At 48.5% G+C, this 27,760-nt stretch overlaps 1 protein-coding gene across 3 annotated transcripts; it reads left to right on the plus strand.

Moving 5' to 3' along the window:
• The first annotated feature begins 28 nt into the window (after window positions 1–28).
• Window positions 29–27,760, plus strand: CLCN6 (chloride voltage-gated channel 6). 3 transcript variants are annotated; one of them, XM_036925141.2, is made up of 23 exons: window positions 29–280; window positions 1,053–1,112; window positions 5,415–5,480; window positions 5,837–5,902; window positions 8,168–8,234; window positions 10,001–10,107; window positions 10,707–10,833; window positions 11,475–11,542; window positions 12,733–12,791; window positions 13,713–13,845; window positions 14,409–14,522; window positions 14,791–14,957; window positions 15,459–15,585; window positions 18,201–18,327; window positions 18,614–18,767; window positions 18,911–19,070; window positions 19,159–19,265; window positions 20,297–20,483; window positions 21,342–21,502; window positions 21,644–21,800; window positions 23,474–23,581; window positions 23,728–23,853; window positions 24,915–27,760. In XM_036925141.2, the coding sequence occupies exons 1-23, from the start codon at window positions 194–196 to the stop codon at window positions 24,993–24,995; spliced, it is 2,616 nt and encodes an 871-aa protein (XP_036781036.2). In that variant the 5' UTR covers window positions 29–193; the 3' UTR covers window positions 24,996–27,760. The 3 variants fall into 3 exon arrangements, 2 of the variants coding, with proteins under 2 accessions (XP_036781036.2, XP_036781037.2); XM_036925142.2 differs by lacking the exon at window positions 29–280 and adding an exon at window positions 462–954; XR_005032609.2 differs by lacking the exons at window positions 23,728–23,853; window positions 24,915–27,760 and having other exon boundaries at window positions 21,678–21,800.

Raw genomic sequence — 27,760 nt, forward strand, 5'->3', positions numbered from 1 at the left:
GCCCGGAGGTCTCGTTGGAGGACCGTTCACCGTCACGTGACGCGGGTCCTCGCTCCACCCGCCGCAGCCACTCCCAGTCTCCGTCCCCTAGCTCGAGAGGGCCACGTGATGCTCCCGGGGCCAGTCACGTGAGGCGCGGATCCCGGGTGGGAGGGGGCTGGCTCGGGGTCCAGAGCGGCTGTAGGGGAGGAAGATGGCGGGGTGCAGGGGGTCCTCGTGCTGTTGCTGCCGATGGTGCTGCTGCTGCGGGGAGCGTGAGATCCGCACCCCAGAGGAGCTGGTAAGAGCGCGCGGGGCGGGGCCGCGGGGCGGTTGCTAAGGGACGGCGAGAGGCGTTGCCGGGGGCGGGGCTGAGCCAGGCTGAGCCCTCAGGTGGCAACGGGTGGGGCCGGGGGACCGCGGCGCGGACTCTCGCAGCATCTGTCCCGCTTCCCGTCCCTGAGCCCGGGGTCTTTTTTTTATAACCCCTCCCTGGAATCTGAGGGAGATCGAGGCCAGCTCCAGTTAATTCCATCCAAATTTTCGTGTATTTACGCGTGAAAGGAGTTCGGAATGAAACAAGCATTTTCAAAATGAGCCCCTTTACTGGTTTGTGCTGATCACGTAGCTGGCTTAGTTTCTCGAGCCCTTTCTAACTCTATCTCATCCTTTCTGGGTCACTGGTATTCCAGCTTCCTCTGCAAAAAACCCTGGGAAAACTGAGTTGCAGTGTACCCAGAGTTGACAGGTCCCTTCTGATTTAAGATTCGGCACACTTTCGGTTGGGACCTGAATTTTTTTCCCTTTCAGCTGGCAAGGGACATCTTTGAGGTGTCCTTTAGACAAGAGTGGTTACTTAGAGAATGTATCCTTAGGAAAATGAGCTCATCTGGATGACTTTTGATCTCCACCCCCATCACCTGCTAAGTCCAAGATTTTTTGAGGTCTTGTCCCACTTGATGGTAATGGCTCCAGGTGATTGAGGAACTAGCAACTGATTTCAATAAATACTTCTGCCGCTTTCCACTTTTAACCATTAAAAAGGTCTTCTTTCTGTGTATCTGCTTTTCTAGACCATCCTTGGAGAAACTCAGGAGGAGGAGGATGAGATCCTTCCAAGGAAAGACTATGAGGTAAGATTCTTAGACGCTGTCTTTGGTAACAAGAGTAATGAGTAACCTGGTCACTTCAGACCAAAGTATTAAGATTCCAAAGAGAGATGTTCTTTGACAGTCTTTCCCAGGAGTGAGTGGGTAAGAGGTAACTTCTCTCTGGGAAAGGGGCTGTTTAAGAAGCTCTTTTCTCACCTCATCCCCAAAACAGGGTGTGGGTGTGTCCCCGTGCTTTCATAGATCTATGCTGGCACCTTAACCTGGATACAGTATGTGTTTGCCACTAAGCCATTTGTTTTTACAATATATAGAGACCCAGAGTCAAAGCCACTGACAGTTTCTGCTCCTACTAGGTGTGGGCCAGGTCCTTCTTCTCTTCTCAGTTTTCAGGTGATTGTTTCCTGCCCACCCAGCTTTTCTCTGAAATGTAGCTTACAGTTCCCCGTTTCAAGTATGGAACTCTTCTTGTGTATGTGTTTAGTAAGGTCAGCACTGCTGGAGTGAGACTTCATGCCCATGCCTTTTTATCATGTAGTCAGTTCATTAATCAGATGATGTCTCTATGACTTGTGAAATGACAAAAACCAGCCATGATTGTGATAGAGAATTCTTAAACTATTTACAAAAAAAAAGCTACAGAAAAATCCATAACCTCACTCTGTAAAAGGTAGTTATTAACCTTATTAAATCTCCTTTTCCATGCTTACATACTTGCTTTAAGTAACAAAAGTGAGATCCTTACTACACTCTTTTAATGTGTTTTCCCCCTCAACCTCGATAACAATTTTTGTGCCACTGGAAGCTTTTCTGCAGTATCTTTTTAAATAGGGGAATGTTCTTTTGTTATGCTACAATTTATTTAATCTGATTTTTCTGTATGATGTACTGCATAGTTGTGACTATCCTTTCTTGTTCCTTCTTAATTGCTTACTTAGATTAATTCCAAGAAATGTAATTAATCATGTATATATTTAATGCTTTTTTAAAAAAATGTCATGTAGACTTTGAAAATTCAATATTCTAGGGCAATAACATACCCAGACTAATTAACGTTTAATATGGCATCTTTTGCTATAGAATTTAGTGTAAGTACGATGATCTGTAGTGTAGCATGGAATTAAAAAAAAACTTTTATTATAGAGAAGTTCAAATATACACAAAAATGGACAGAATAGTGTATTAAAACTCCCTGTACTCATCACATAGCTTCAAGTCATTCAGCTTATGCCCAACCTTGTTTAATCTGTGCTCCCATCCACTTCCCCCTTCCCATATTATTTTAAAGGAAATCCCATCCATCATATCATTTCATCCATAAATAATTCAGCATGCATCTCTAGAGGATAAGGACTTTTTTCTAGTAGTTTAATATGCTACTTTAGGAGTGCTTGTCATGAATCAAAAAGCATGGTAGCCACTGATGTATTTTCTCATATTTCTTAAATACCTAGTTTTTTTGTACCTAGTTTTGAAAGGGTCGTGAGAACTGGTGTGAGATGCTCCATATTGTGCCATCACCATTGCACCTGGTGATCACCCTTGACTGTATAATCTTGACTGAAACTCTCTCAGCCTTCATCCTACTCCAGTCTCGTGGCTTCTCTGCTCCATCAAACCTGCTGTTCCCAAGGCTCTTTTATTCCTTTCACTAAATTGCACTTTTATTTGTAGTGCATTTAATTTCAGCTGATATGCATATTTATGTAGATTTTATGGGTTAATGTTCTTTTCATGTGAGTCCTTCATATTTCTCAATTAACCATCTTCACTTGTGAGTTTGAGAGCATTTGTGTAAGAGCAAATTTAGCTAAGCCCTTAATCAGAAAAATCTGCTCAGATTGTATTTATTAGAGATCAATTAGGAATGGAAGCGCTGAAATCTTTCTAAAATGTGCTCCTTTTCCTTCTTGCCTTACTAAGAGTTCATCGCGATACTTGACTCTGAGAAGTTGGAGGTATTACAAGATGTTAGAATACCCATTTTGACATAGAAGATTTGAATAATAACTTCCTATCTGTCATTACCAACAGTAATGTTTTCATCAGGTCATAGAGCCTGTGGTGCTCTTTTGAGTTAGAAAAAGGCAGAGCAGAGAATTTAGAATAAAAGGCCTCCCTTCTGGGCCATAGCAATGCTCAAAGGCCCAATGAAGGTGCTTTTTTGTGTGAACACTAAGGTGCCCTTCCTAATTGAATTTAGGCTGCATTTCAGCCCCTAATTGCCTCCATAGCCACAGTGCCATTTTGCTCACAACCATAGGCAGTAGCCGCACAGGACACCTATACAAATACTTTTTTTTTAAACTGTTGGTCCCCCAAACCAAAAAGAAACATACACAGAAATAAAAGGGAGTTAGTCATCACAAGGGAGAAATAAACAATACCTGGTTATAATAATAGATCATATAGTCTGTTCATATTTTCAAATTGTCAAACTCTTAATTAATAAAAAAGGTGGATGTTCTGGTGTTCAAATTGTTTCTGAATGTCCCTTTTGACAGCTTTACTGAGCTATAATTCACATTCTATACAGTTTACCCTTTTAAAGCATACAATGTGATGGTTTTTAGTATATTCACAGGTTTGCACACCCATCATCAAATCCATTTTAGAACATTTCTGATCACCCCAGAAAGAAACCCTGTACCTGTTGGCAGTCATTGTCCATTCCCCTTGCCTTTAACCCTAGGCAACCACCAATCTACTTTCTGTCTGTATAGGTCTGCCTATTCTGGACATCTAAAAACCTTTTAAATGTTTGTGGAGCCAGAGCATTATTAGATAAAACCATAAGCAAGTAATTAGTTGGCCAATAATTTCTGCACAAATTTGGTATTAAGGAGATTGGTTCCTAGAATGCAGTGCCACTTAACTGATTAAGAAAATTAATAATAGAAGTATGTATGTGTTTATATATAGATACACACGTGTGTATGCATGTGGCATGTATGCATGTCATATATAACGTGATTGTATGTAGTTATATATACGATACATATGTAATCGTTAAGTACATAAATATTTAATCATTTAATAATTCATCAGTCTAGTTTCCCAGAGGTATTTTTTACTGACTGTGGCATTTTGTTTTGCAAACAGAAAAAAAAATTCTTGATGTAAAAAGTATACTGTGTTTGTAGTGAGAATTTCAAAGGATACCCAGATGTGGACAATTCCTAAAACACCGCCTCAGAAATAGCCACTGTTCACAGTTTTGTATTGTATGCTGACAACAAACGATCTTAATTTTGTTTAATTAAAGTGGAAACCATATTATACATTTTCTTCTGCATCTGGTTGTGTTTATTTATTTAGCATCCTTTTTCACTTAATAATTTTTGTACCCTTTCCACATGTGACTGTGTAGACCTATCATAATTATTTTATTACTACATAGTCTTCCATGTCTGGATGCATGATCATCAATTTAATTAGTTACTTGTTGATACTCCAGGACCCTTTTAAAAATAATTTGGATTTGGGGTAGTCACATAGATGGAGTAAGTTGCCACATGTCACCACTGTGGTTTGTCTGACTGTGAACTCCCGCCTAGGAGTGTGGCTACCAGGCCAGTGTACCGCTTGTTCACCAGCTGACTGACTTGTAGGTAGCAACAGCTTATAGGAAGGAGTGAGCACACAGCAGAGACCATTTTCCTTTGTTGCCCAACTGCTGGCAAGACATAGAAATAAAAGCATTTCCTTTGAATTGTTTCTCAGATAGTCTCTGGCGCACCTGCAGATTGTTGACAGAACAGCTGTGCTCTGGGAAGCATGGTTTGGTGAACACTGCTGTAGATGTGGGTTTAGGAGCAGTGCTGAATCTGTGCCTCTTCTGAACGTAAACCTGAAGTTGCTTTTTAAAATAGTCTCCCTAGTAGTGTGTCTTGGTCACTAACCTCTTTTTCATAGAAGTTAACTAGGGGAGATACTTAGAATTAATTGCCTCTCTGAATTAGTTTGGTTCTGGCTAACTAAAGCTTTTATTCATCGATGAGAGTAAATTGGGTAACACAGGTGATAGCTGAAGGTATTCTACTGTTTTGCAGAAATAAGATGTCCACGTTTTTCCTAAAGCATCAAGTATGACCCTAAAGCAGTGCTCCTGTAATGCCAGTGTCCACCAGGTTGCAGATTCCGGTGTGCAAGTCTGATGGGGTCTGAGATGTTGCATTTCTAATCAGCTACTCTAGTGGCTGCAGGTGCCACTGCTCTGCCCATCCCCACTTGCAAGTAGCAGAACTTGGGAGTTTTATCCCCTTCCAGGCTTGGTAATTCTTCCTATGTGGTTCCACCTTTTTCACTCACATTTCCCTCTTTCAGAGCCTGGATTACGATCGCTGTATCAATGACCCTTACCTGGAAGTTTTGGAGACCATGGATAATAAGGTTAGTCCTTTATTGATGCCTTGGGACTAAATAGGTGTTACAACGGTTTCTTTTCCTCTTCTAAAAGCTTTGGTAAATAGCCTTACCCCTTGCCCTTTTAACTCCTTCCTTGAGGAATCAGCATCTTTTCCTTAGGCCTTCATCCTGCTAACCTGAGTCCCCTCTGCCAGTGCACCTGGCCCAGCCCTTAGACTTCATCCTGCTTGCATTGTGAAGCCCCTGCCACACTAAACATCATCGCCATACCTACTCTCCCTGTGGGATTTAGTCTAAAACTGGTTGGCTGAGATGCATTCCTCCCCTGCTGCCAACATAACCCTGTAATGAACTGAGTCCTTCTTTTCTTGTGTGCACAGAAAGGTCGCAGATATGAGGCAGTCAAGTGGATGATGGTGTTTGCCATTGGCGTCTGCACTGGGCTGGTGAGCAGGCGGGGCATGGGGAGATGGCAGACCAGAGGGGTGGAGAGGGGGTCAGAGGGCAGGTTGTCATATAACAGAGGCTGCCTTTTCTTTTTAATTATTCTGACACTGTTTTTCATATTTCTTTTGCTTTCACTTTGTAAAATGAAAGCAAGCCATGTCACTCTGGTGCTGTTTAATAAATCACTCAAAGGCTTGGTCAAGACCTGTCTCTTATGATGTGGTATGGTCTTACCAGGTAGATAACATAGTGGGACGGTACCTAGTGGATATCGCAGTCGCTATAGGGAGAAAGCAAATAGTGGAGACAGAACCATGAAGATGATCCCCTTGCCTTTAGCATAGCAGGCCAGTGAACAGGACACTGGCGGTATCAGTACATTTACTGTGCTGCTCTGGACTTCTTTCCTGCACTTTGCTCATTTTATCTAGAAAGTAGGTTGTGGTTGTGGGTAGAGGCCTCTGCCTGAATGCACAGGGTTCTGGGGCCCACGTGTGCACAGACAAGATAGTGAAACCTTGCCAAGGAGTGTAGAAGTACGAGGTCTGGAACCACAGCTGCTGACTTAACCACTGTTAAGCCTGGAGAATAGAAGCTAGAAAAGTCAGCAGACATCAAAATGATACATGTCAGATGTGATTTTCCATCAGTAGTGTTAGAAAAGGGGGTTGTCTTAGTCCATGCAAGTACTATAACAAAAATACCAAAGACTGAGGGGCTTAAACAACAGATGTTTATTTCTCACAGTCCTGCAGGCTCAGAAGTTAAAGATCAGAGGGCCAAAACAGTTGTGTCTGTGAGGGCCTGCTTCCTGGTTCATAGAGGGTCACGTTTTTGCTACATCCTTCTGTGGCAGAAGCAGGCTAGAGAGTTCTCTGGGTCTGTTTTGTAAGGGCACTCACTAATCCTATCCATGAGGGCTCCACATTCATGCCCTAAGTACCTTTCCAAGGCTCACTTGCTGACACCATCACTTCTGGGATTAGCATTTCGTCCTAAAGATTTTGGGGGGACACAAACATTTAGTCCATAATAGAGGTTATCTATATTTCTAAGCAGCATCCTGTTTATCTATCTAGAATTATTCATACTTAACTCTACATGATATACCATAACGTGTGAATACATGTTTAATACAGCCACAGAGGAGGCCACAATTTTTATTTTCATGGTACTTGTCAAATTTGAACTGTAGGGAATACAGAGGTCAAGGAACATCTTACTAGTTCAGACCAATGACCTTCAGAAAGCCTCTTTGGTCATACTCTGAAGAATCCCATTGTGGCAGCAACTTAAGTTGGTTAGTTTTACTGAAATTTTGGACTGTCCATTTTGCTATATGTTTCCAGTTTCGAATTTCTCTGTAATAAGCGAAGTCATTAACCATCTAGTTGTTAGTGTTGCCGCTGCGTTCACATAGAACTCCTTTTTAAAAAGGAGTTTATCAATACCAACAACCTTACCTGGCACCCTCATGTCAGGGGAAGGCAGACCTGCCTTTATAATGTAGCAGCCAGTCCCTCTGCTCCAGGTTCTCTTACCCTGTGATCTGTCACCACTTACTGCTTCAATATTTAAAAGCCTCCTGGCATTGGCTGCAGGGCACTCTGGAGTTAAAGACATGAAGCTTTGATCCTGAATCCACAAAACCACCTGTTTCCGGTTCTCTTAAGCCCCAGCAAGGACTTGTGAAAGTGGAATCATTGAGCATGAGTGGTTTCCTTACAGCCAAGTGGTTATCCTGGTAGATAACCACTTGGCTGTAAGTCAAGATAGTGGCTTATAAAATATTAAATAGTAATAAAAAACATTCAGAAGCTATAGACGCTTATGTGAATGTTGTCTTTCAAAAGGCAGTATCCTAAGCTCTGTGTGTTTCCAGCTAAGCATCACTGAAGACACGTTTGGAATCCTCTTCTACCTGTGTTCAGAAAGCTGAGCAGTGCCTCACACAGTGCTGTGTCATTACTCTCCAGTCACGCGGTGGCCTTCCTTGGCCTCACATCTTTTTCTGCCTCCTTTCCCCTCTTCCCATTTTACTCTTCTTGTCTCAACTTAGCTGCACCCTCTCCCTTTGCTCCCTGGAGGGGCCCTGGGGCCAGGCCAGAGCGGGGATCTCCTGGAGAGCCAGATGACTCCCAGGAAGCTCCGTCGGCGTTGCTGGTTGGGAACGTGGGGGCGCGCGACCAGCCAGTAAACGGGGTGGAGGAAGCCAGTGCTTTGTGAGGAAAGTGCTGTGATGACGCCTTGCTTGCTCCGCACAGGTGGGTCTCTTCGTGGACTTCTTCGTGCGTCTCTTCACCGAGCTCAAGTTGGGAGTGGTACAGACATGTATCCTTGCCATGGTTCTAGGTGGTCCCAGACTCGGTGGTCACTGACTTTGCCTTCTTGTCTAGATAACGATAGGTGTTATCTTTGAAGAGTTATTTATTAGCTATCTGGCTTTGAAGGTTTTAATTATAATTGGAGAACACAGGAAAAAGACTTTAATAAATAGAGATTGATTCATGTTTGTGGTTGGTGAGATGTAAATACCACACAGATGCCCTTTCTCCCCAGTCAGTCTGTGAATTCAGTGTAGTTCCAGTCAAGATCCCAATAGAATTTTTCAGGAACTTGAAAATTCTCTTGCTAAATTTGCATGGAAGAATAAAGGGCCAAAAGTAATCAAGACATTTTTTAACAACAAGCAGGGGGACTTGCCCTACTCCATGTCAAGACTTGTATACTTTTAAGACACAGAAATTGAAACAGTGTTTTACTGGTGCAGGAATACCCAAGTAGAGCAATGGAAAATAACAGAGGGGGAGAAACTGGCCTGTACATATGCAGAAGTATGAATGAATGGCAGAGTTAATGTTATAAATCAGTGAGGAGAAACAGATGGATTATTTAATAAAAGTTGCTGGGACATTGGTTACCCATCTGGAAAAATATAAAATTAGATTCCTACTTTGTACTATAAATTAATTGCAGGTAGAATGAAGTTGTAAAAAGACCAAACAAAACTTTAAGGTATGTTGTCAAGAGTAGGAAGTAATTTCTCAAAACTCTGGGAGGCACAAAAGGAAGGGGTGAAGATCAATAACCTTGACCACATCAATGTAAATAAACAAACAAAATAACCGAAGCAGCAATAAAACACTACAAACAACGCAAAAGCAGACTCACAGCCAAGGAGAGGTTACTCACTCTGCATTTAAGAGACAAATAAGTAGTATCTAGAGTATAGGAAGAACTGCAGCTCAATAAGAAAAAAGCCCAAATGGTCCAATAGGAAAATGAGCAAAGGATGTGAACCGGCAGTTCTCAGAAAAGGGAAATTGAATGGCCAATAAAAAAGCCTATGGAGAAGTGCTCACCTCACCACTAAACAGGGAAATGCAAATTAAATTAAGGTGCCCTTCCCTCTGACTCATGAATTCTTCCTTTTGATGTGGGCCTTAGACACCTACAGAGATACTGCTGCTTTGTGATTGCAAAAAGTTGAAATCACACCAAATGGGAAAAGGGAAAAATTGTAGTGTGTTCCTTCAATATAATTTTATGCAGAAGTTAAAATGAGTGAACCAGAGCTGTGTGTATCAACATGGCTAATTCTCAAAAGCTCAATGCTGAGGGAGAGAAAAAAGGAAATTGTGAAAAGTGCATAAAGTGCAACTTAATTTTAGAAACACAACAACATGGATACATAATGAAAATATACAAGGAAGGAGGCACGATAATTTCAGGTTAGTGTTCCTCCCAGGGGGGCGAGGAAGGAAACAAAGGGCTTGTTTTTTTAATGGTATCTAATGTTTTGCTTTTTAAAAATTATCTGGAGCAAATACGGCATAATGTTGAGATTTGTGAAAGCTGAGAGTGGAGAGGTGGTGCAGGTGTTATTCTGTGTAACATTTGAAGTAGTTCATAACTTAGGAGTTCCTAATGTAGAAGACACCTCAGGCAAGTTGTTTCTTTCGAGTTTCTATGTGGAGAACAGGGATCGTGCAGTGAGCAGCCAAGGTGTTTCAGAGGAGGAGAAGGTGCAGCATTTCAAGTGACTGCGGGAGCGCCCCTGACTGGCAGGCATGCTTTCCTTAACCCAGTTCCTGTAGCGGTGGAGGAGTGCAGCCGGAAAGGCTGTCTCGCCCTGTCCCTCCTCGAGCTCTTGGGTTTCAACCTGACTTTTGTCTTCTTGGCGAGCCTTCTTGTCCTAATTGAGGTGAGGTGGTGGGGCTCTTGCCATTTTGCCTCTGAGGTCTTCCATGCCTGTGCTCATTTTCTGCCTTTCCATTTTGGCAATGTCAGGAAACTGAATTAGACCGAGAATGTAGATTCCTGCAGAAGGTGGCTTCTCATTCACTCAGAGAGGTTTCTGAAAGAAAAGGTTTCATCCTCTGATGAGATTAAAGAGGAAAAATCCATATTGGTTCTCAACCATGGCAGCACATTAGAATCACCCAGGGAACTTTAAAAATGACTTTAAATACATTTAAAATACTTTAAACTATAAAGTAGCTCTGAAACGACTGCTACCCAGCTCAGAAGAATGAGATCAGAATCTCCAGAAGTGGGGTGCCTGCACTGATTGTTGGAAGGCCCCCCAGGTGAGGCTGAATCACGGGAATGTAACTCCTCTCGTCTCCCCTCAGACCTGCTGAGTCAGAAGCCCAGGGTGGGGCCCGGCATCTGTGCTGGGACAGGCCCGCAGGTCATGCTGGGGCTGATGCGGGCCAGTTGGTCCCCGTAGCGAGGCTTATGAGGGTAGGCCACCGGACCGGTGACTGCGAGTTGATGGGCCTGCCCACTCTCCCCTGCCAGCCGGTGGCAGCAGGTTCCGGGGTACCCGAGATCAAGTGCTATCTGAATGGTGTGAAGGTGCCCGGGATCGTCCGTCTCCGGACCCTGCTCTGCAAAGCCTTTGGAGTGCTGTTCAGTGTGGCTGGAGGTAAGGAGGTCTTTCTTTCATCCTTCAGGTAGTCAAGGGGTGAGGATGAAGAAGTGGTATGTATATGCATTAGTAGATTTGGATTTGAAGGGCGCCATCACACAGATCTCCGCACGTTTTGTTGATGGGTTTTTTAAATGAAAGCTCTGTCAGTAAGTTACCATTCAGAGATACCTGACAGACACTATTCAGTTTTGAGGTAGAATGATCATCTAGCAGGTTTATGGCCTTGGCTTTTTGCAAAGTCATCAAGCTTTTTGTGTAAATGGCCAGATAGCAAATATTTTAGGTTTCGTGGGCCAAGAGGCAAAATGGAATATGTAGCTACTTAAACTTGATATAATCATCTAAAACATATCCATGTGAGAATATACAAACCATTCTTAGCTCTCTGGCTGTACAAAAACAGGCAGTAATCCTGTCTTGGCCCATAGGCTATAGTTTACTGACCCCCGATTTGGAGTTTATTTATAAAGAGTATTTTTCTTATTTAATGAGAATTTGACTCAAGAAATTTCTCTTACCGTCATATGATATCTCTGTTTAGTAGTTGTCAGGAGAAGGTCTGTGTAGCAAAGGTCTCCTGACCCAGAGACCATCCTGTGCTGACTGATGCTCTCCCTTTTCCCACCTGTTCCCAGGGCTCTTCGTGGGGAAGGAAGGCCCCATGATCCACAGTGGAGCTGTGGTGGGAGCCGGCCTCCCTCAGGTAAGGGACGACGAGCTGGGAGTGTATATCCCTCAGGGCAGGCTTCCAGGGTGGGGACTGTCCATGGTTGAATTTGAAAAAATCCATCGGGAGCACCCTAACGTGGCTTTAGAATCTGATGTCAGTTTGGGTTGATGTGAAAAGCATGTGGTCTGTCTCCCAGGAGAGCGGGTAACTGGTACTGTGAGATTTTAGCAAGGTTCTACCGAGTCCTAGGGGCAGAATTAGGACGTGGAGAAAGTCTGTTCAAATGAAAGTCACCTGGTGCCCCAGCAGCCTTGCCAGATGCCTCCACATAAGGTGGCTGCGTAGATCACGTCCGTGCTTCCAAGTACCAGGAGGTGGGTGCGTGGCAGACGGGTTTGGGCCCAGCTCTATGCCGAGTCCAGGTGAAACAGCCCAGGACTAGTAAGAGTCCTGTCTGGGCCGGACCCTCCATTTTTTCTTTTTTTCTTAAAGCCACCCAAGGGTTTAGTCGTCCTCTTCATCCTCATTCTCAGATGAGGAAGCTGAGGCTGGAGAAGCTAAGGAACTAGCTCGAGACTCCAGAGCCCCCACTCGCCAGGGCTGTGAGTCTGGGGAGCCTCAGTTCCTTTTCACCGTCCCTGCAGACAGTTACTTCAGTGCTCTGAAGGGAGAGGCTTCCTGGGGGGTGAGCTGTCGGAGCCACGCGGGGAGGCTTTGTCCCGAGCCCGTCTTTTCATCTCTCTCGCTCCTGCCTTTACGTCAAGCACCCGGCCGCCCAGAAGCGAGCTGAGAGGTAGAAGGAGGCCAAGCAGGGACTGGGCGGCAGCGTGAGAACCTCTCGGCCTGGCCGGGCTGTGCCTTCCTGCCCTGCCTCCTGGAACAGAGCTGACTTCATCTTCGGCAGCAGCTTTCAGTTCCTCCAACCCCCTTGGCTCTGCTGTTTCCCCTTTTTCTTTCTGACTTGTTGATAAAGCGCAGTTTTGTCAAATGCAAAATCTGACTTTTGTATAAAATGCACCTTCTGAGGATACTAGGAGTTTGGGGGCAGGAAAAGAAGTTCCTCTCAAAAGTAGCTTTTCTCCCCCTAGGTTGCTGTCCTGGACTCTTCCTTCTCGCAGCACACGTGCCCAGGTGTGCTCAAGCAGAGGGGACTTCCGGCGTTGGGGATCCCTGCAGCCTCCATCCCTATGGGCCCCCTCTGACTTTGTTTTCTCTTGTTTTAGTTTCAGAGCATTTCCTTACGAAAGATCCGGTTTAACTTCCCCTATTTCCGAAGTGACAGGTATGGAAAGGTTAGGAATTTATGTTGTGGGGGAAGAACTGTTCATTTACTGCCGCTCAGGCTGATACTCACTCTAGCCTGCTTATAATCTCCCTGCCGGGCAGGTTGCTTGTCAAACTGACTGTCAGAAAGAAGTGGGCTTTGATTTTTTCTTCTGAAAATAAGCACAAGGGCCAAGCTGGCATCATGGCTTCTATTTTGTCATGACAGAAGGCCTAGAACCACCTCAGGCAATGAGGAAGATAGTCCAGGATTGCAAACATGACCAAAAAGTCCCCTGGAGGTCCACGGCCAATGCTGAGCACCTCCACATATGGGGGCTCAGTGGATCATCTCAGTGCTGCCCCCTCCCAACAGGCACATTATCAAGAATGTGTCTGATATTCCAGAATGATCTTCCAACCTTTCTGGGCTGGAAGGTGCTCTTCTTGGTACTTTTCTTTCCTGTGGGATTTGTGCTACTGACACCTTGCAATACCCTGGGAGCCAGGGTCCCCAGTGCAGAATTGTCCACCTTCTTGTCTTGGTGTTCCTACAAGTCGTTGTTACCTGCTCCTCTGCGTGTAACCGGCACTTTGACGCTCTCACTGGTGCTGTGGCTTTCTGGAAGGAAGATCCGGTGAGATTGTGGCTCAGCAGTGACCTAATTCCTGAGTGGGTGGCTGAGACTCCACGTTCGGAGCAGACTGTCATCAGGGAGCCTCTGCCCCTGAAGGAACTCCAGCTGGGGAGGGCACTTGGCTCGTGGGTGAACTGTGTTTGCTGCCGTCTGTCTCTCCAGGGCCTGTCCTTACATAGAGGCCCTGGCTCTGCACAGGTCACGTGATGAGACGTTGGTGGATCAGGAAGTGGAAAATGGCCTTTTCCAGCCTGGGAACTCTTTTCTGGGAAAACCGTCTGTCTCTTGTCTTCTCTCCTCAGAGACAAGCGGGACTTCGTTTCAGCAGGGGCAGCTGCCGGAGTTGCTGCCGCTTTCGGGGCTCCCATTGGGGGTACTCTGTTCAGTCTGGAGGAGGGCTCGTCCTTCTGGAACCAAGGGCTCACATGGAAAGTGGTGAGGAGGACCTTCAGTGAAATCTTCTCCTAAACTTAACCACACCCCAAAGTTAAACTGGATATATTTAACTTTGTCTCTTACTCTGTATATCTACCAGTAGGTTCAGTGAGACTGGGAGGGTTGCCTTTAGTGGAAATTCCATTGTTCTGAACACCCATAACCTCCAAATGTGGACTTTTCTATACCTTCCATTTTAATGCCCTCCCCACGCCCCCTCAGTGAACCCTCTGACGTGAAAACGTGAGATGGTCTGTGTGCCGAGGCAGGCGGGGCAGCGCCCAGACCTGAGCCCCCTCTCCTGCCTCAGAGGGCCGTGTTCTCCCTCCGGTGTTGGCTGCTGGCTGCCACAGGCTCTGAATGAATAGGCCCTCACAATAGGCTGTTGAGTGGAAACCTCTTTAGCCTTTTCCTGTCTTTCACACTTGAGGTGAAAGATCCCTGCATCCAAACCTGGAGTTGGCAGGTTTCTATGTGGGCCAGTAGGTTTTGTGAGGACGTGTCAGGGAAAAAGCAGGGCTTGTCACTATTGAACGTTTTTGTCTTTGTCACCTGTCCCCTAGCTCTTTTGTTCCATGTCTGCCACCTTCACCCTCAACTTCTTCCGTTCCGGGATTCAGTTTGGAAGTTGGGGTTCCTTCCAGCTCCCTGGATTGCTGAACTTTGGCGAGTTTAAGGTACGTTTTATCCTTTTCCCCAGAATTTCTCACTTGACCCAGGAAAATTGTTGTCAAGTACCAGAGAGAAGTGAGCAGAAGGGTAGGTACAGCCTGCGGTGGGGCGTTCCTCACGCTGCGTGGCTCGGCGAGGGCAGGATGCCAGCGCTGGCCCCGCCCCGCGGGGAGCAGCAGCCTCGCCTCCCGTTTCTGGCTTCTCCGCACTGTCCCTTCCTGTTCTCACGGGCACTGTGGTTTTTCTCTCTCCCTCCCTTACCCCTTCTCTCAGTGCTCTGACTCTGATAAAAAATGTCATCTCTGGACAGCTCTGGATTTGGGTTTCTTCGTCGTGATGGGGGTCATTGGGGGCCTCCTGGGAGCCACATTCAACTGTCTGAACAAGAGGCTTGCAAAGTACCGTATGCGAAACGTGCACCCAAAACCCAAGCTTGTCAGGTACCTGCGCAGTCGCCCCTTGCCTGCCGGCTCCCCGAGCTCTGTGTGGACAGGGCGTCTCTCCTGAGGCGGGTGATTACGTGAACACCCTGTTTCCCGCACCAGCTTTAATTTGGTGTCTGAGACTGAGGATGTAGATGGGCTCATAAATCTGCTGTTTGGTCAACAGGCCAAAAGGTTGAATCTGAGCTTGATTTGTATCAGAGTTGCTGGTTGACTGCCAGCCTCTCTTGTCACAGGGCACATGACAAAGTCAGAAGTGTCATTGAGACTCTCGCCCCTAAGACCTAGAACAGAAAGATGATGTGCATTTGGCAGCCCACGTTACTGGCTCCCCACATTTTACATACAAACTGCTGGGACTCAGCAAGTCGCTGGCTGCCCAGAGGCTGCCATACACGCTCTCGGGGAAATGAGTGTCGGAACAGGCAGAGTTGGGTTTTGAATTCCTGAGACCGGGTTTATTTTATCACGAAATAACAACCGTGCTTTGCTTCCTAGAGTCTTAGAGAGCCTGTTGGTGTCTCTGGTAACCACCGTGGTGGTGTTTGTGGCCTCATTGGTGTTAGGAGAATGCCGAGAGAGGTCATCTTCGAGTCAAATCGGTAATGACTCATTCCAGCTCCAGGTAACCCCATGCACCTGCTACCTTTGTCCTGCACCACAAAGAAGAATCAGAAATGTATGACTTGCCTCTGTTCAGCGCTCATCCATGTGTCGGGTTCATTGTTCACACCTGTAGCAGGTAGCTGAGAGAGAGGAACTTGTGGTAGTCTTTTTACCTAAGAGAGGATGTGCACGCTCTATTTTTTCATTTTTGTGAACAACCCTGGCCATCACAGAGGGAGAGTCCTCTCTCTCCCTCTTCTCCCTCTGTTGAACAAGATAACTGGAAACAAGCTGAGGAAGCAGACCGTCTGCTTCTTCAAGCCCTGGTCTACTCTTCTCCCTCTGCACGCCTGAAAGGTACCCACCCGTCTCACCCTCAGGTTTGTGAGTCACCTTGCGGGGAGAAAGGAAGCAGCCACCCTGGTCTTCTCAGCATCTCTTTGTTCTTACTGGGTTTAGGTCACTTACTGGCAAATGTTCTTTGGTATTTCTCCTTTCCCTCTCTTGGGAGTATATAGTATTTTCCAGAACCTTTCCCTGAAAGAGCAGGTCAATGAGATAGGCATTGGAACTTTCTCTGGCCTGCATTTTTTTTTTTTGTCCAGCGGTGGGTCTGAGAGCTGGTCTGTAGTGAGCCAGAGGTGTGGGTCTGGCCTCAAGGGTGGAGGTAGAGAGCATTCTCTGAGTACCCTGTCTTGTTGCCCCTGAATAGCACTCAGATCCCTCAGAGCCCCATTTAGGGTCTTTGTCTTGGATGGCTGCCTCTTCAGGGTCCCTGGGAACAGTCCATGAACAACAGACTCTGTTAGAATCAGGAGTCTTCAAACCATAGCCCATGGGCCAAATCTGGCCCTTAGCAACTGCTTATTTTTATGTAGTTCCAAGCTGTATAAAAATAAGCTACATTTTTAAAGAGCTGGAAAAAAAAAAAATGCAACAGAGACTGTGCCCTGCAAAGACTTAAGATATTTAATACCTGGCTCTTTACAGAAAAAAATTGCCAACCCCATTTACTAGTTATCCCTGAGGCTAACTCATTACCAGACTAGTGTTTTCCAAAATGTGTTCCATGGAACATTGATATGTATGATTAAAAAACAAATGGACAGGGATTCCATGGTCAAATGGGTTGACCAGAATTAAGTAAGTTTCTTTAATACAGGACTTCTTAGGGCCTTTAAAATTCCAGTAAGTGTTACAAATGTTTGGAATGTTCATTGTGGGTTAGATAATCCACTGGGCACTTCACGTACATGACCTCATTTTAATCCTTTCCGCTGCCGTATTGGCTAGTATTGTCCCCATGCTACAGATGAGAAAACTGAGGCGAAGTGAGGTCTCAACCAAGATCACTCAGCTAGTAATATATAGCATGAGGCAGATATGATTCCCATTCTATAGATGAGGAAACTGAAGCTCCACAAAATGAAATACCTTTCCCAAGGTCATTAGAGAGTGGCAGAGTCAAATCTGTCTTATTTTGGCACATGTGCTCTGCTTTTCACAGATACTTTAATTTCCAAGGTGCTGTGATGCTTTGCAAAGAATTTAACTGCAGGACTCCTTCCAGAGAGCACCTTCAGGAACTGGCATTCCCTCTACATCCAGTTTGGGAAATACCACAAGTGTAGATCATTACACTGTTGTCTCAACTTGTCCATCATTCACTGTTTTGCACACATTTCTCCTTTGCCAGCTCCTCCCAGCCAGGTTCTGCCAAAGGGGACTGTCCTGTTCCCTACAGCAGCCTTCATCAGCTGTAGTGCCCAGCCAGGCTCACCTGGTAGCGTTATACAAACACAGCACCGTGTATCACTGTAGGCCCACCTAAGGGCATCTCTACAGTCTCATCCATAGAATTCTAGAGTCCAGGAAAAATCAGTATCCTTTATGGGCACGTGTCTTAGCACTCTGTTTGCATGCACAGTTACCTGCGTGAAGTAAATGCCTGGCCTGGACTAGTGCCCACCACCAACTGAAAAATAAGAATTGTCTTGCTCCAGAGAACCTTATCCTCTAAGGAGCCAGGCAGTACCACACAAAATAATAGAGGGAATGAGAGGTCTGAGATGTGGAGAAACAATCTCCCCTTTTCCAGTTTGGGTTCTGTTCATCCGGGTGGGGCTTGGGGAGAGAGGCAGCCAGGAGTACAGTGTCTGCATGTGGGCTTCCTGGGGAAGTGGTTTTTTTTTCCAGCAAATTCAGGGTGGAGGCTTTCTTAATTTGGAGCCCAAGTTGGGGCCTTAGGTCCTCTGCAGACACCTGTCAGCTCCCACCCACTCATCTGTCACTGGCCTCATCTCCCCTCACCCCGTGGGCTCGGGCCTGGCTTCCAGCAGCATCACTTGCAAAATTCACACCAGGAGAGGAAACAAAGCCGAATCCACAGTGAATCATAATGTAGCTGTATTTTCATTATGAATGTAGATAAACAAGGGCCCTCCTCCTGATTATTTCATCTGCAAAATGCAAGAAGTACAGTATCACAGCTGCTGTTGGGTACAGATTTATTTTTTGCTCTCTGTTTAAAGTAAGCCCAGCCTTCCCGACCTAGCCGGAGACGTCCCCTTGAAGACTTGGTGCCCTGGGAGGCGTACTGGCTTTGTACTGACTTTTGGATTCCTGCCTTTTTAGGTCACGTCAGAAGATGTGAATTCAAGTATCAAGACCTTTTTTTGTCCCAATGAGACCTACAATGACATGGCCACACTCTTCTTCAATCCCCAGGAGTCTGCCATCCTTCAGCTCTTCCACCAGGATGGTGAGTGTCTGTGTACCCCCCTGTTCCTGGGCAATTTGTCCTGCAGGGAACAAATGATCAGTCCTCTGCCCCTTGCGTTGGCCCTTAGACACAGCGAGGCTTGCCATTGATTCTGAGCGAGAACAGGACTTTTCCTTTGTAATACCAACCCAGACAAGACCAGTGTTTCTGCCTCCAGTGTTGGAGGTGAACCGGTTCGGGTACGGGACCTGGCAGGCGCCGAGGGGGTCTGGCGGGCTTTGGCGGGCATCTGGTAGTGGGAGTCAGGTCGGTCCTTGCCTTGCAGGTACTTTCAGCCCCATCACGTTGGCCTTGTTCTTCGTCCTCTATTTCCTGCTTGCGTGCTGGACTTACGGCACTTCCGTTCCAAGTGGCCTTTTTGTGCCCTCTCTGCTGTGTGGAGCTGCTTTTGGACGTTTAGTGGCCAATGTCCTCAAAAGGTACCGTGTAGGCGTGTGTGTGCCTGAGCATGCACACGTGTACACACGCACAAGCATGCGGACCATAGCTCCCCTGCCCCTTTTTCTACCCCTACCCCCCAAGCAGAATTCTCAGCCGTGTTCTTGGTTTTCTTCTCCACCAGCTACATCGGATTGGGCCATATCTACTCAGGGACCTTTGCCCTGATTGGTGCCGCCGCATTCTTGGGTGGGGTCGTCCGTATGACTATCAGTCTCACTGTCATCCTGATTGAATCTACCAACGAGATTACTTATGGGCTTCCCATTATGATCACGCTGATGGTGAGTACACCCCTTCTAGGCTTGTTGCAGGTTTAGGGCCAAGTTCAGCCCCAACAGCCTCTTTTCAAGTCTTGGCTTTGTGTTTCAGGTGGCCAAGTGGACCGGGGACTTTTTCAGTAAGGGCATTTATGATATCCACGTGGGCCTGCGTGGAGTTCCTCTTCTGGAATGGGAGACAGAGGTGGAGATGGACAAGTGAGGCCATGACTCCTCTTCCTGCCCTGGTTTCAGCATTTATAAACCCCTAGGGCCTAGGAGTGTTTGTGTCAAGGTAGAAATGGTCATTAAGATTTGTGGGTTGGAATAAAGTGAAACAGTAGGTAACAACAGGCAGGTCATTCAAACAGCAGCATGTCTGTTCTGAGCCCCTTGGAGGGGTGTCGAGCCCTGGGTGTGGTGGGAGCTGGGGTGGGGCAGAGGCCAAAGGGTGGAGCTGAGGTGGGTGGGGCCGCCTCATGGTGTCGTTGGCTCCTGTGGTGTTCTGGTGGAATGTGAAGTGAGGTCTCTGGGTGAAGTCTGTTTTGCGATTGAACGTTTAAACTAAGGGTCTCCTAAACCGTATGAGTGAGAACTTGCCTGCCTCACGCGTGCTTGACCAAGTGTCACTGCTGGCAGTGATCATTCTGAGCATGATCACCAATTACCCATCAACCCATGAAGCTTGGGCCTCCTGTGTCTAGAGGGAAACTTCTATAAAGGGGTAGATAGTAGATATTTTCAGCTTTGCAGGCCATGTGGTCTCTGTCACAGCTGTTCAGCTCTGCCACTGTAGAACCGAAGCAGCATAGACAATACGTAAATAAGCGAGTTTGGCCGGATTTGCCCTGTGGGCCGCCTGGCCTAAAGGAGCACCCAGACACATTTCATACATTCCAGTCGTATAATTAACAATTCAATGGTGACATGTGGAATGTGCCATGGAGTGCCAAGGAGAGGGCGGCCAATCCCCCGGGCAGGCAGACGGGGTTTGTGGCGAGGGGACATTTTCTTTGGAGCCAAGGAATGAGTAAAGGCCCACCTGTTTGGCAAAGGGCGTTCAGGCATGGGGAGGAGCATGTGCCAAGGGGATAGAAGTACAAAGGAACGCCTGTGTTCAAGGCACCGCCAGAGAGGGAACCCCAAGCAATCTGGGCAGGCAGGGGTACCTGCACAGCCCCATTCTGGCTTGCTCCTGGGGTGCATGGGCTCTGTCATGAGGACAGACCGCTCCCTCCCTCCCTCCCCAGACTGAGAGCCAGTGACGTCATGGAGCCCAACCTGACCTACGTCTACCCGCACACGCGCATCCAGTCATTGGTCAGCATCCTGCGCACCACGGTCCACCATGCCTTCCCTGTGGTCACCGAGAACCGGGGCAATGAGAAGGAGTTCATGAAGGGCAACCAGCTCATCAGTAACAACATCAAATTCAAGGTAAAGAACACAGCCCAGGAGGAAGGGGGGCAGGAGTGACAGGTAGTCCCTTGACACTCGTGCTCATCCAGGTGGGGCAGCAGGGCTGGCTCCTCGGGAACACCAGTGCTCTTCCTTATGTGGGACAGGGTGTAGACGCGACAGCAGGCGTGGGCTTTGCCAGGCCATCAGGACGTGTGTCCTTCCCTGCCCTGGGAAGCACGCGGGCAGGCTTGCTTCTGATCAGCAGTGCTTAGTAGTCATAATTGACTGCGTGCACGTTGTATCGGGAGGGCTCCAGAGTTGCCAATGACAGAAACGACTTTGGCCTGCTTAAGAAAGGAGACCGAGTCAGCTGGCAGCTCCAGGACTGCCAGGAGAGCTGAGGAGCCCGAGGTGGCGTGCTCCAGGCACGCAGGTGGCCAGTGGACCCACGTTAGGTACCAGGCTTCGGCCAGCCACTGTCCTTGGGTTGCCCCCGACTTGAAATCCAGGCAGAGGGAGAGTCCCATTGCCTCAGGTGCCCACCCCTTGGCTTTGGAGGCTGGGGGGTATGTAGATTGACAGTTCCCCCCAAGACCTGACGTAGGGAAGAAGTTGTTCCCCACTGGAGAAGTGAGGGGCTGTTCCCAAATCAAAGGAGTAGGGATGCTGGGCCAGCAAAACTGCGGGAGTAGAGCAGGCCCTGGTGCTCTGAGGCTCCTTTCAGTCTCAGGCCCCTGAGCCCCTGCGGTGGTGCCGTGTTCAGCATGTGCTTTTGACCTTCACTGTCACCCAAATCCTCAAGCTCAGTAGATACCGTGTTGGGTGCCTGTGGCAACTGTCCATGGCCTCCCTGGGGGAAAACCTCTGTCCTCACCACCCCCTCCCCATCCTCAGAAGTCCAGCATCCTCACCCGAGCTGGCGAGCAGCGCCGACGGAGCCAGTCCATGAAGTCCTACCCGTCCAGCGAGCTGCGGAACATGTGCGATGAGCACATAGCCTCAGAGGATGAGCCCGCCGAGAAGGAGGACCTCCTGCAGCAGATGCTCGAGCGAAGGTGAGCACAGGCTGCCCTGCCCTCTGCTTGGATGTTGTGAGGTGGCTCCTGAGTTTCTTGGGGATCAGGTGGGTCGGGGCTGTGGGTAGGACGCGGTCCTGCTGAGGGTAGACTAGGCAGTGTCTGGTTTTTATATAACAGATACACTCCCTACCCCAACCTATACCCTGACCAGTCCCCAAGTGAAGACTGGACCATGGAAGAACGCTTCCGCCCTCTGACCTTCCACGGCCTGATCCTCCGGTCGCAGCTTGTCACCCTGCTCGTCCGAGGAGTTTGTTATTCTGAAAGTCAGTCGGTAAGTCTCTCTGGTCCACACCAGGGTTCTGGAAGGCACGGGTGGTAGGAGCACAGCTCCTGTGCTTTGAGAGTCCGCGTGCCAGCGGCTGGCATCGAGTGGTACCCGCAGCCCCACGGCGCCCTCTGCCGCAGCGTCTGTGCGCTGAGTGAGCCAGTGTGCTCAGCAGGGGCAGGGCAGATTGTCCCCCACCATTCTCCCCTGAGTCCTGTGCCAGTTGTCAAGTGTCCTGGCATGTAGGCTTTTATTATAGTTTCTACTCTTTATTTCTGGCATCAATGAACTTCCTTAGGTATGTTGTCAAAAGAAATATTCTTCCCATTAATTCCCCTGTAGTTTTCTTTTTTCTCTTACGCTTTTTTTTTGTAGAGATAAGCAGGCGTCAGGAGGTGCATTGTTCAAAGTGGTCCCTTAACCCTACATACTTAACCACTTTAGCTGGAGCTTGAAAAAGTTGCCTAGAGACCTGGTTTCCTAATTGACTCTCCTGGCTCGTGTCTTGCCTGAGCCTGAGGTCACTCGTGGTCCCGCAGGCCCGTGGAAGAGCCATTAACACGGGGCAGGATGGAAAAGGCCACAAGCAGAGCAGCCAGGGCTTGGGGTGTGGTCTGTAGTGAGGACCAGTGTGGCTGCAAGTGGGGTCAGGGTGATGTGCAGAGCACCCCAGGCGAGGAGGTTGGAGGAGCAGAGGGAGCCAGATTACGGGGGCCTGGTTTGAACACAGAATCCTGAGGGCCCTGGGAGGTGGTGGATGGAGAAAGCCACGTGCAGAGTGGAGTTCAGGGGAGAAAGATCAGGGCAGAGCGGTGACCAGTCCTGGTGGTGGCTGAGTCCAGCCTGAGAGCCAGTGGTGGCGGCCCAGGTGCCCGGTGATGGTCAGCAGCAGCAAGAGCTGAGGGAAAACCCAGAAGATAGAAAACGCAGGACTAGCAGGAAGCTGCTCTGGGTGCTTCCTGTGGCTGCTGTAGGCGGCTGCCAGCAGCTGGGCAGTGCCAAGTCCGGAAATGTGTTCTTTCGTAGTTCTCAGGCCAGAGCACAAAATGCGGGTGTCGGCAAGACCTCGCTTTCTCCGGAGCTGCAGGGGAGGATCGTTCCTGGCCTTCCTAGTCTGTGGTGGCCGCCATCAGTCCTCAGCGCTCCCTGACTGTAGGCCCATCGCTCCAGTCCCTGCCTCTGTCATCACGTTCTTGTCCCTGTGTGTCTTTCCTTTTTGTAAGGGCTCCAGTCATCAGACTTAGGCCCACCCTGATTCAGTGTGACTTCATCTTGATCACATCTGCAAAGATTCTATTTCCAAATAAGCCCATGTGTGCAGGTACCAGGCATTAGGACTCAGACATATATATCTTTTGGGGGATACGAATCAACCCACAGCAGCTCTTAGTTAGCACTTCTGTCCCTTAAACTTCAGAATAACCCGTGTCTATTTTACAGTTGAAGAAAGGGACATTCAGAGAGATTAGGGACTTCCAGAGTGGCGCAGCTAGGACTTGGCTGGGAACCAGCTTTGCATCGTGCTGTCTCTCCAGAGCACCCCGCTGACCCCTGTGCTGCACTGCCTCCCTCCGGTGGGCCGTGGCTGGGCGGATACAGCAATGAGGAGGGAGGCGGCGCTGTGTGTGGCCCCGACATGCTATGCTGGGTGTGAGGACAGTGTCTTGGTTGGGTTGCAGAGCGCCAGCCAGCCGCGCCTCTCCTACGCCGAGATGGCCGAGGACTACCCGCGGTACCCTGACATCCACGACCTGGACCTGACGCTGCTCAACCCGCGGATGATTGTGGTAAGAAGGGCTGTGCCCGTGGGGCGGGACTGCAGGAGGAGGCCGCCAGTTGGTCCTGCCCAGACTGCTGCTCCTCGGTGCTGTTGGCGTCCCTCCCTGGCAGGGGCAAAGCTGCCTGCTGGTAACGTGTTGTCCTTCCTCCGCAGGACGTCACCCCGTACATGAACCCTTCATCCTTCACTGTTTCCCCTAACACCCATGTGTCCCAAGTTTTCAACCTGTTCAGAACAATGGGCTTGCGGCACTTGCCCGTGGTGAACGCCGTCGGGGAGGTGAGTCTGAGTTCCAGCTGGAGAGGAGAAACCTGTGCCTGGGGCTGTGCCTGCCTCGGTTGCCCCTCCAGCCTCGGTTGCCCTTCCGCCCACCTTCTGGAAAGGTCCCTCTAGCCTCAGCACTGCTTGTGAGTCAGGCCTCCTCGACCCGGAGGAAACACCAGAATCCCTCAGGGAGGTTCCTCAGACCGACACCTCTGCAGCTCTCCCACCAGGAGTGAAGGGGACGGTGGTGGCTGGGCTCTGGTGTGGTCTCCACACCTTGACACCTTTGCCCATTTGCGTCCTGCGCATGTCTTGTGTGCTATCTCCTGCCTGGCCAGCAGATGTCGCCAGCGTCCCAGTGACCTGTCTTGAGCCCAGAAAAGCCCGGTGGAGTCTCCCTACCCGCAAGTGCTCCTTTCCTCTTCTCCTTGGCCCACGGGCACCCCCTTGAGGAGGGGTCAGTTATGGACGTGTGTAACATTAAAAGAGAATTTCAAGCAAAATACTTAGAAAGTTTTAAAAGATACATCTAGTAATTATTGCTGCAGACTTCCCCATTTTTTCTTCTTAGAATTCCATTTTTTCTTCTTACAAAAATACTGTTTGATTGTAGAAAAATAAGAAAATACAGATAAGCAAAAAACAAATACCAAACCCTTTTCTTAACTCTACAGAGGTAACTGTGTCAACTCCTTAAGTTATATGCTTTGTACCTAGAAATAGAGATTTTTATATATTAACTTCCAATGAAAATGTTATCTTACAGTTGGTTCCCTGGCAACCAGCCTCCGTACTTGGGGCTTTCTGAAAGTTACGTCACTAACATAAACTCGGGTGTGGTTGAAAGGGGCTCGTTATGAATTTTGGAGCCGAATTTGTCCATTGGCCTCCAGTTGGCAAGCCCCCGTTACCTGTTTACCTCCTTCCCTGCTGGAGGCTAGGTAGCCTTTGCGATGAGTGGGCTGGTCGCTTCAGGTCTGTTCCAGCATGGCAGGGCGCCGAGCTCTGCCCACGTGTGCTCTCACCCCAGTGGGTTTTACTCTGCCAGTGACTTGGGTTCACTCTCCTTGTCCTAGATCGTTGGGATCATCACACGACACAACCTGACGTACGAATTTCTGCAGGCCCGTCTGCGGCAACACTACCAGACCATCTGACGGGCCAGTGCGCGCTCCCTGCCACGTGCCGGCCTGCCCACTGGGAGGCAGCTCTCCCCTGCTCCGCCACCACAGCTGGCTGGGGCGGTTCCAGGGCACGGAACATTCCCAGTCACCCACTTGCTTGGAAAGCCTACAGTCATGCAGCACTGCTGGTCAGAGATCCTAGGGATGGTATTGAACCACCAGAGTTGGCACTTGTGTGACTTCCTCAGCAAGTATCCTCCTGTTCCCTGCTCCCTGCATTCTGCCATCCAGGGCTGGCACAGGTCCCTCCAGCCAGAGGGTACCAGGACAAGAGCAGGATGTCAGGCCTCCCCTGCTAGAGATGACGCCCAGAGCAGTTGTCCAGCTCCCTCTTCTCTGCTTTCCTAGGGAACCCAGCTGTGGCCTTAAACCGTATGGGAGGGACTCTGGCCAAGGCAAACAGTAGGAAGGAATGCCAGTTGCAAAATGCAGTGAATCACTAAATTTAGGAGTTGGACACCAAGGAAAAGATGCAGGTTTCAGGGAGGTCTTCCTTTATTGGGACTCTTAACTTGACATCAGCAGCAGTTCATTTTAAGGACCCGTTCTGCTTCCTGGGTGTGAGCTGGGGCTCTGGTCTCAGCCCTGTGGTTTCAGTCTTCTCAAAACCATTGCCTCCAGAAGCACAAAGCACTAAAGTCCTACAAATAGTCTCTGAAAGATAAATCCCTATCTGCCCTGGGTTTTCACATTTCCAGCTTTCTCTCCATTTCCAAATTACTCACGTTTCCTGGTGACATGTTTTTGTCCCTGGTTGTTTTCATCTCCAGTGAATTACTAATAAGTTTGTACTCACATTTTCCTGTTAAAGCAGCCACAGCGCAGAGGATCTTGATGTTACCCCTGCCTCCCAAGTTAACTAAAGAAGGGCACCACTACGTAAAACCACTTCACTTTATTTATAAGATGGGAAGGAGTGTATCCTGAGCCACTAAATGGTACATGATAGGGCTTGACAAGCCAGTGTTAGGATAGAGCAGGTGGTTTACTCGCCCCCCGCCCTTGACAGAATCTCGCTGCCCTGCCACCAGCCATCCATGGCCAGCGGAGGGGCTCAGGAATGGGAACTTGAGGCGGGTCTGCTGTGCTGCCCTAGGGCTGGGGTGAGAGGGTGCCTTCCCAACTGTGTCCCCTCCAGTTCTAGCATTAAATACTGGGAGCCTGTCCCTGTCTGTCCGTGGCTTTGTGCCTCTCCGGGCAGGCTGGTCCTCTCAGCAGGCGCCTGGTGTGAACACGGGAGCATCAGGCACTTGCCCTTGTTTTCTTCTGCCCTGTGACAGATGTCCTTTGGGACTCCAGATGGCATTTACTTGTTTTTAGTTTTTTGGGTTTTTCTTACATCATGGAAGTCGCCTGAGGGCGTTAGTGCCTGGCCTCGGCAGCACTCTTACCCCTTCGCCCCATGCCGACTTCCTGGTGCCAGGACTGCCTTTCAGCCTCCGGAGGGGCTGTCAGTCCCAGTTTTGCCAGCTTAGGTCTTGGGTTCTGCCCCTTCCCACCCTTTTCTTCCCATTTTCTTATCTCTCTGACCCAAAGTACTCTGACTTCTAAATTTCTCAGCTGCTTTGGATGCACTTGACTTGTGAATTGTGGGTGAAACTCCCACTAAATAGTTTGGGAACTCACAAGGACCGGAAAGGCAAGCCCTTCTAAATGTGACAGCTCGCTGCCGCTTTATTTCAAGGCAGCAATTGGAGCTAGACTACATTATTTCTTTTATTAAGAGGGATGCCAGTTACCCAAGTCTGGAGGATAGCGTGATGGCCCATCACAGGACTTCTGTCCCCTCTTCCCATCCCTCACTGAATATGGCAGAAGCTGAAGTCCTGCAGGAGATTTCTGGCCTCCCGGGGTCTAGGTCACCAGCCGCTTGTATCAATGCCACCCTCTAGGAATGTTGCTGGAATTTATCCCTCATGCATATCATGTTGCATTTAAGTCACCAGATATTTTGCTCCCAGCAGTGTAGCCCAGAGGTACACTAGAATGCAAATGCCTCCCTCCCCATGAACTGACCGATGGTCCCCACGGAGGACCCAGACCCCTCTGGCAAGGCCCTTCTTTCCCGTCCTCGTTGTCTGCCCTTACCAAGCCCAGAGAACCGCTGCTCCACCTGGAACCGGGAGCCTGGCTCCTTTGCTTTCTAATTGTAAGAGACGCACATTTTCAACAGCTCACCTATTACCAGCCCCATCGCCTCCGAGTGACACGTGACCTCAAGAAACAAAAACCCACAAAGGGGGCTTTGGGACTGGCTAGAGCTGGTTTTCTGTTTCACCTCAGCCTAGTGTTTTGCTAGATTCCCCAAGGAAGGTGACTGGGGGGCAGGGAGCAAGAGCCCCTCCTGACTGGGAACCTTTGCCTTCTGGGGGATGATTTGCTCATAGCCTTGCTTAACTAACAGTTCCTGGCTGGAGTGGACGCTTGCTTTACCCAGCCTACCATATGTTTCCAATGCAGAGTTAAGCACTGACATGGCCCTCGGACAAGGGAGGCCAGAAGCGCCCTCCTGGGCCCACAGTATTATGTGCACCGCGTAGTGGACCTGGGTCATTTCAACAGTAGCAGCTTTCTGTGTTCTGTTTGCACTGTTAACAGTAATGTGAGCTAATTCCAATGTGTATATAAATTGTATTTTTTTTAATTTGTAAAATTCTATTTTTATTTGAACTTTTGGAACTTGGAAGTTCCTCATTGTAACCGTAACGTCAGAATAAAATGTCTCTCTGTCTCATTTA

The sequence above is a fragment of the Manis pentadactyla genome, chromosome 4, assembly GCF_030020395.1.
Source record: "Manis pentadactyla isolate mManPen7 chromosome 4, mManPen7.hap1, whole genome shotgun sequence".
NCBI classification, from domain to species: Eukaryota; Metazoa; Chordata; class Mammalia; order Pholidota; family Manidae; genus Manis; species Manis pentadactyla.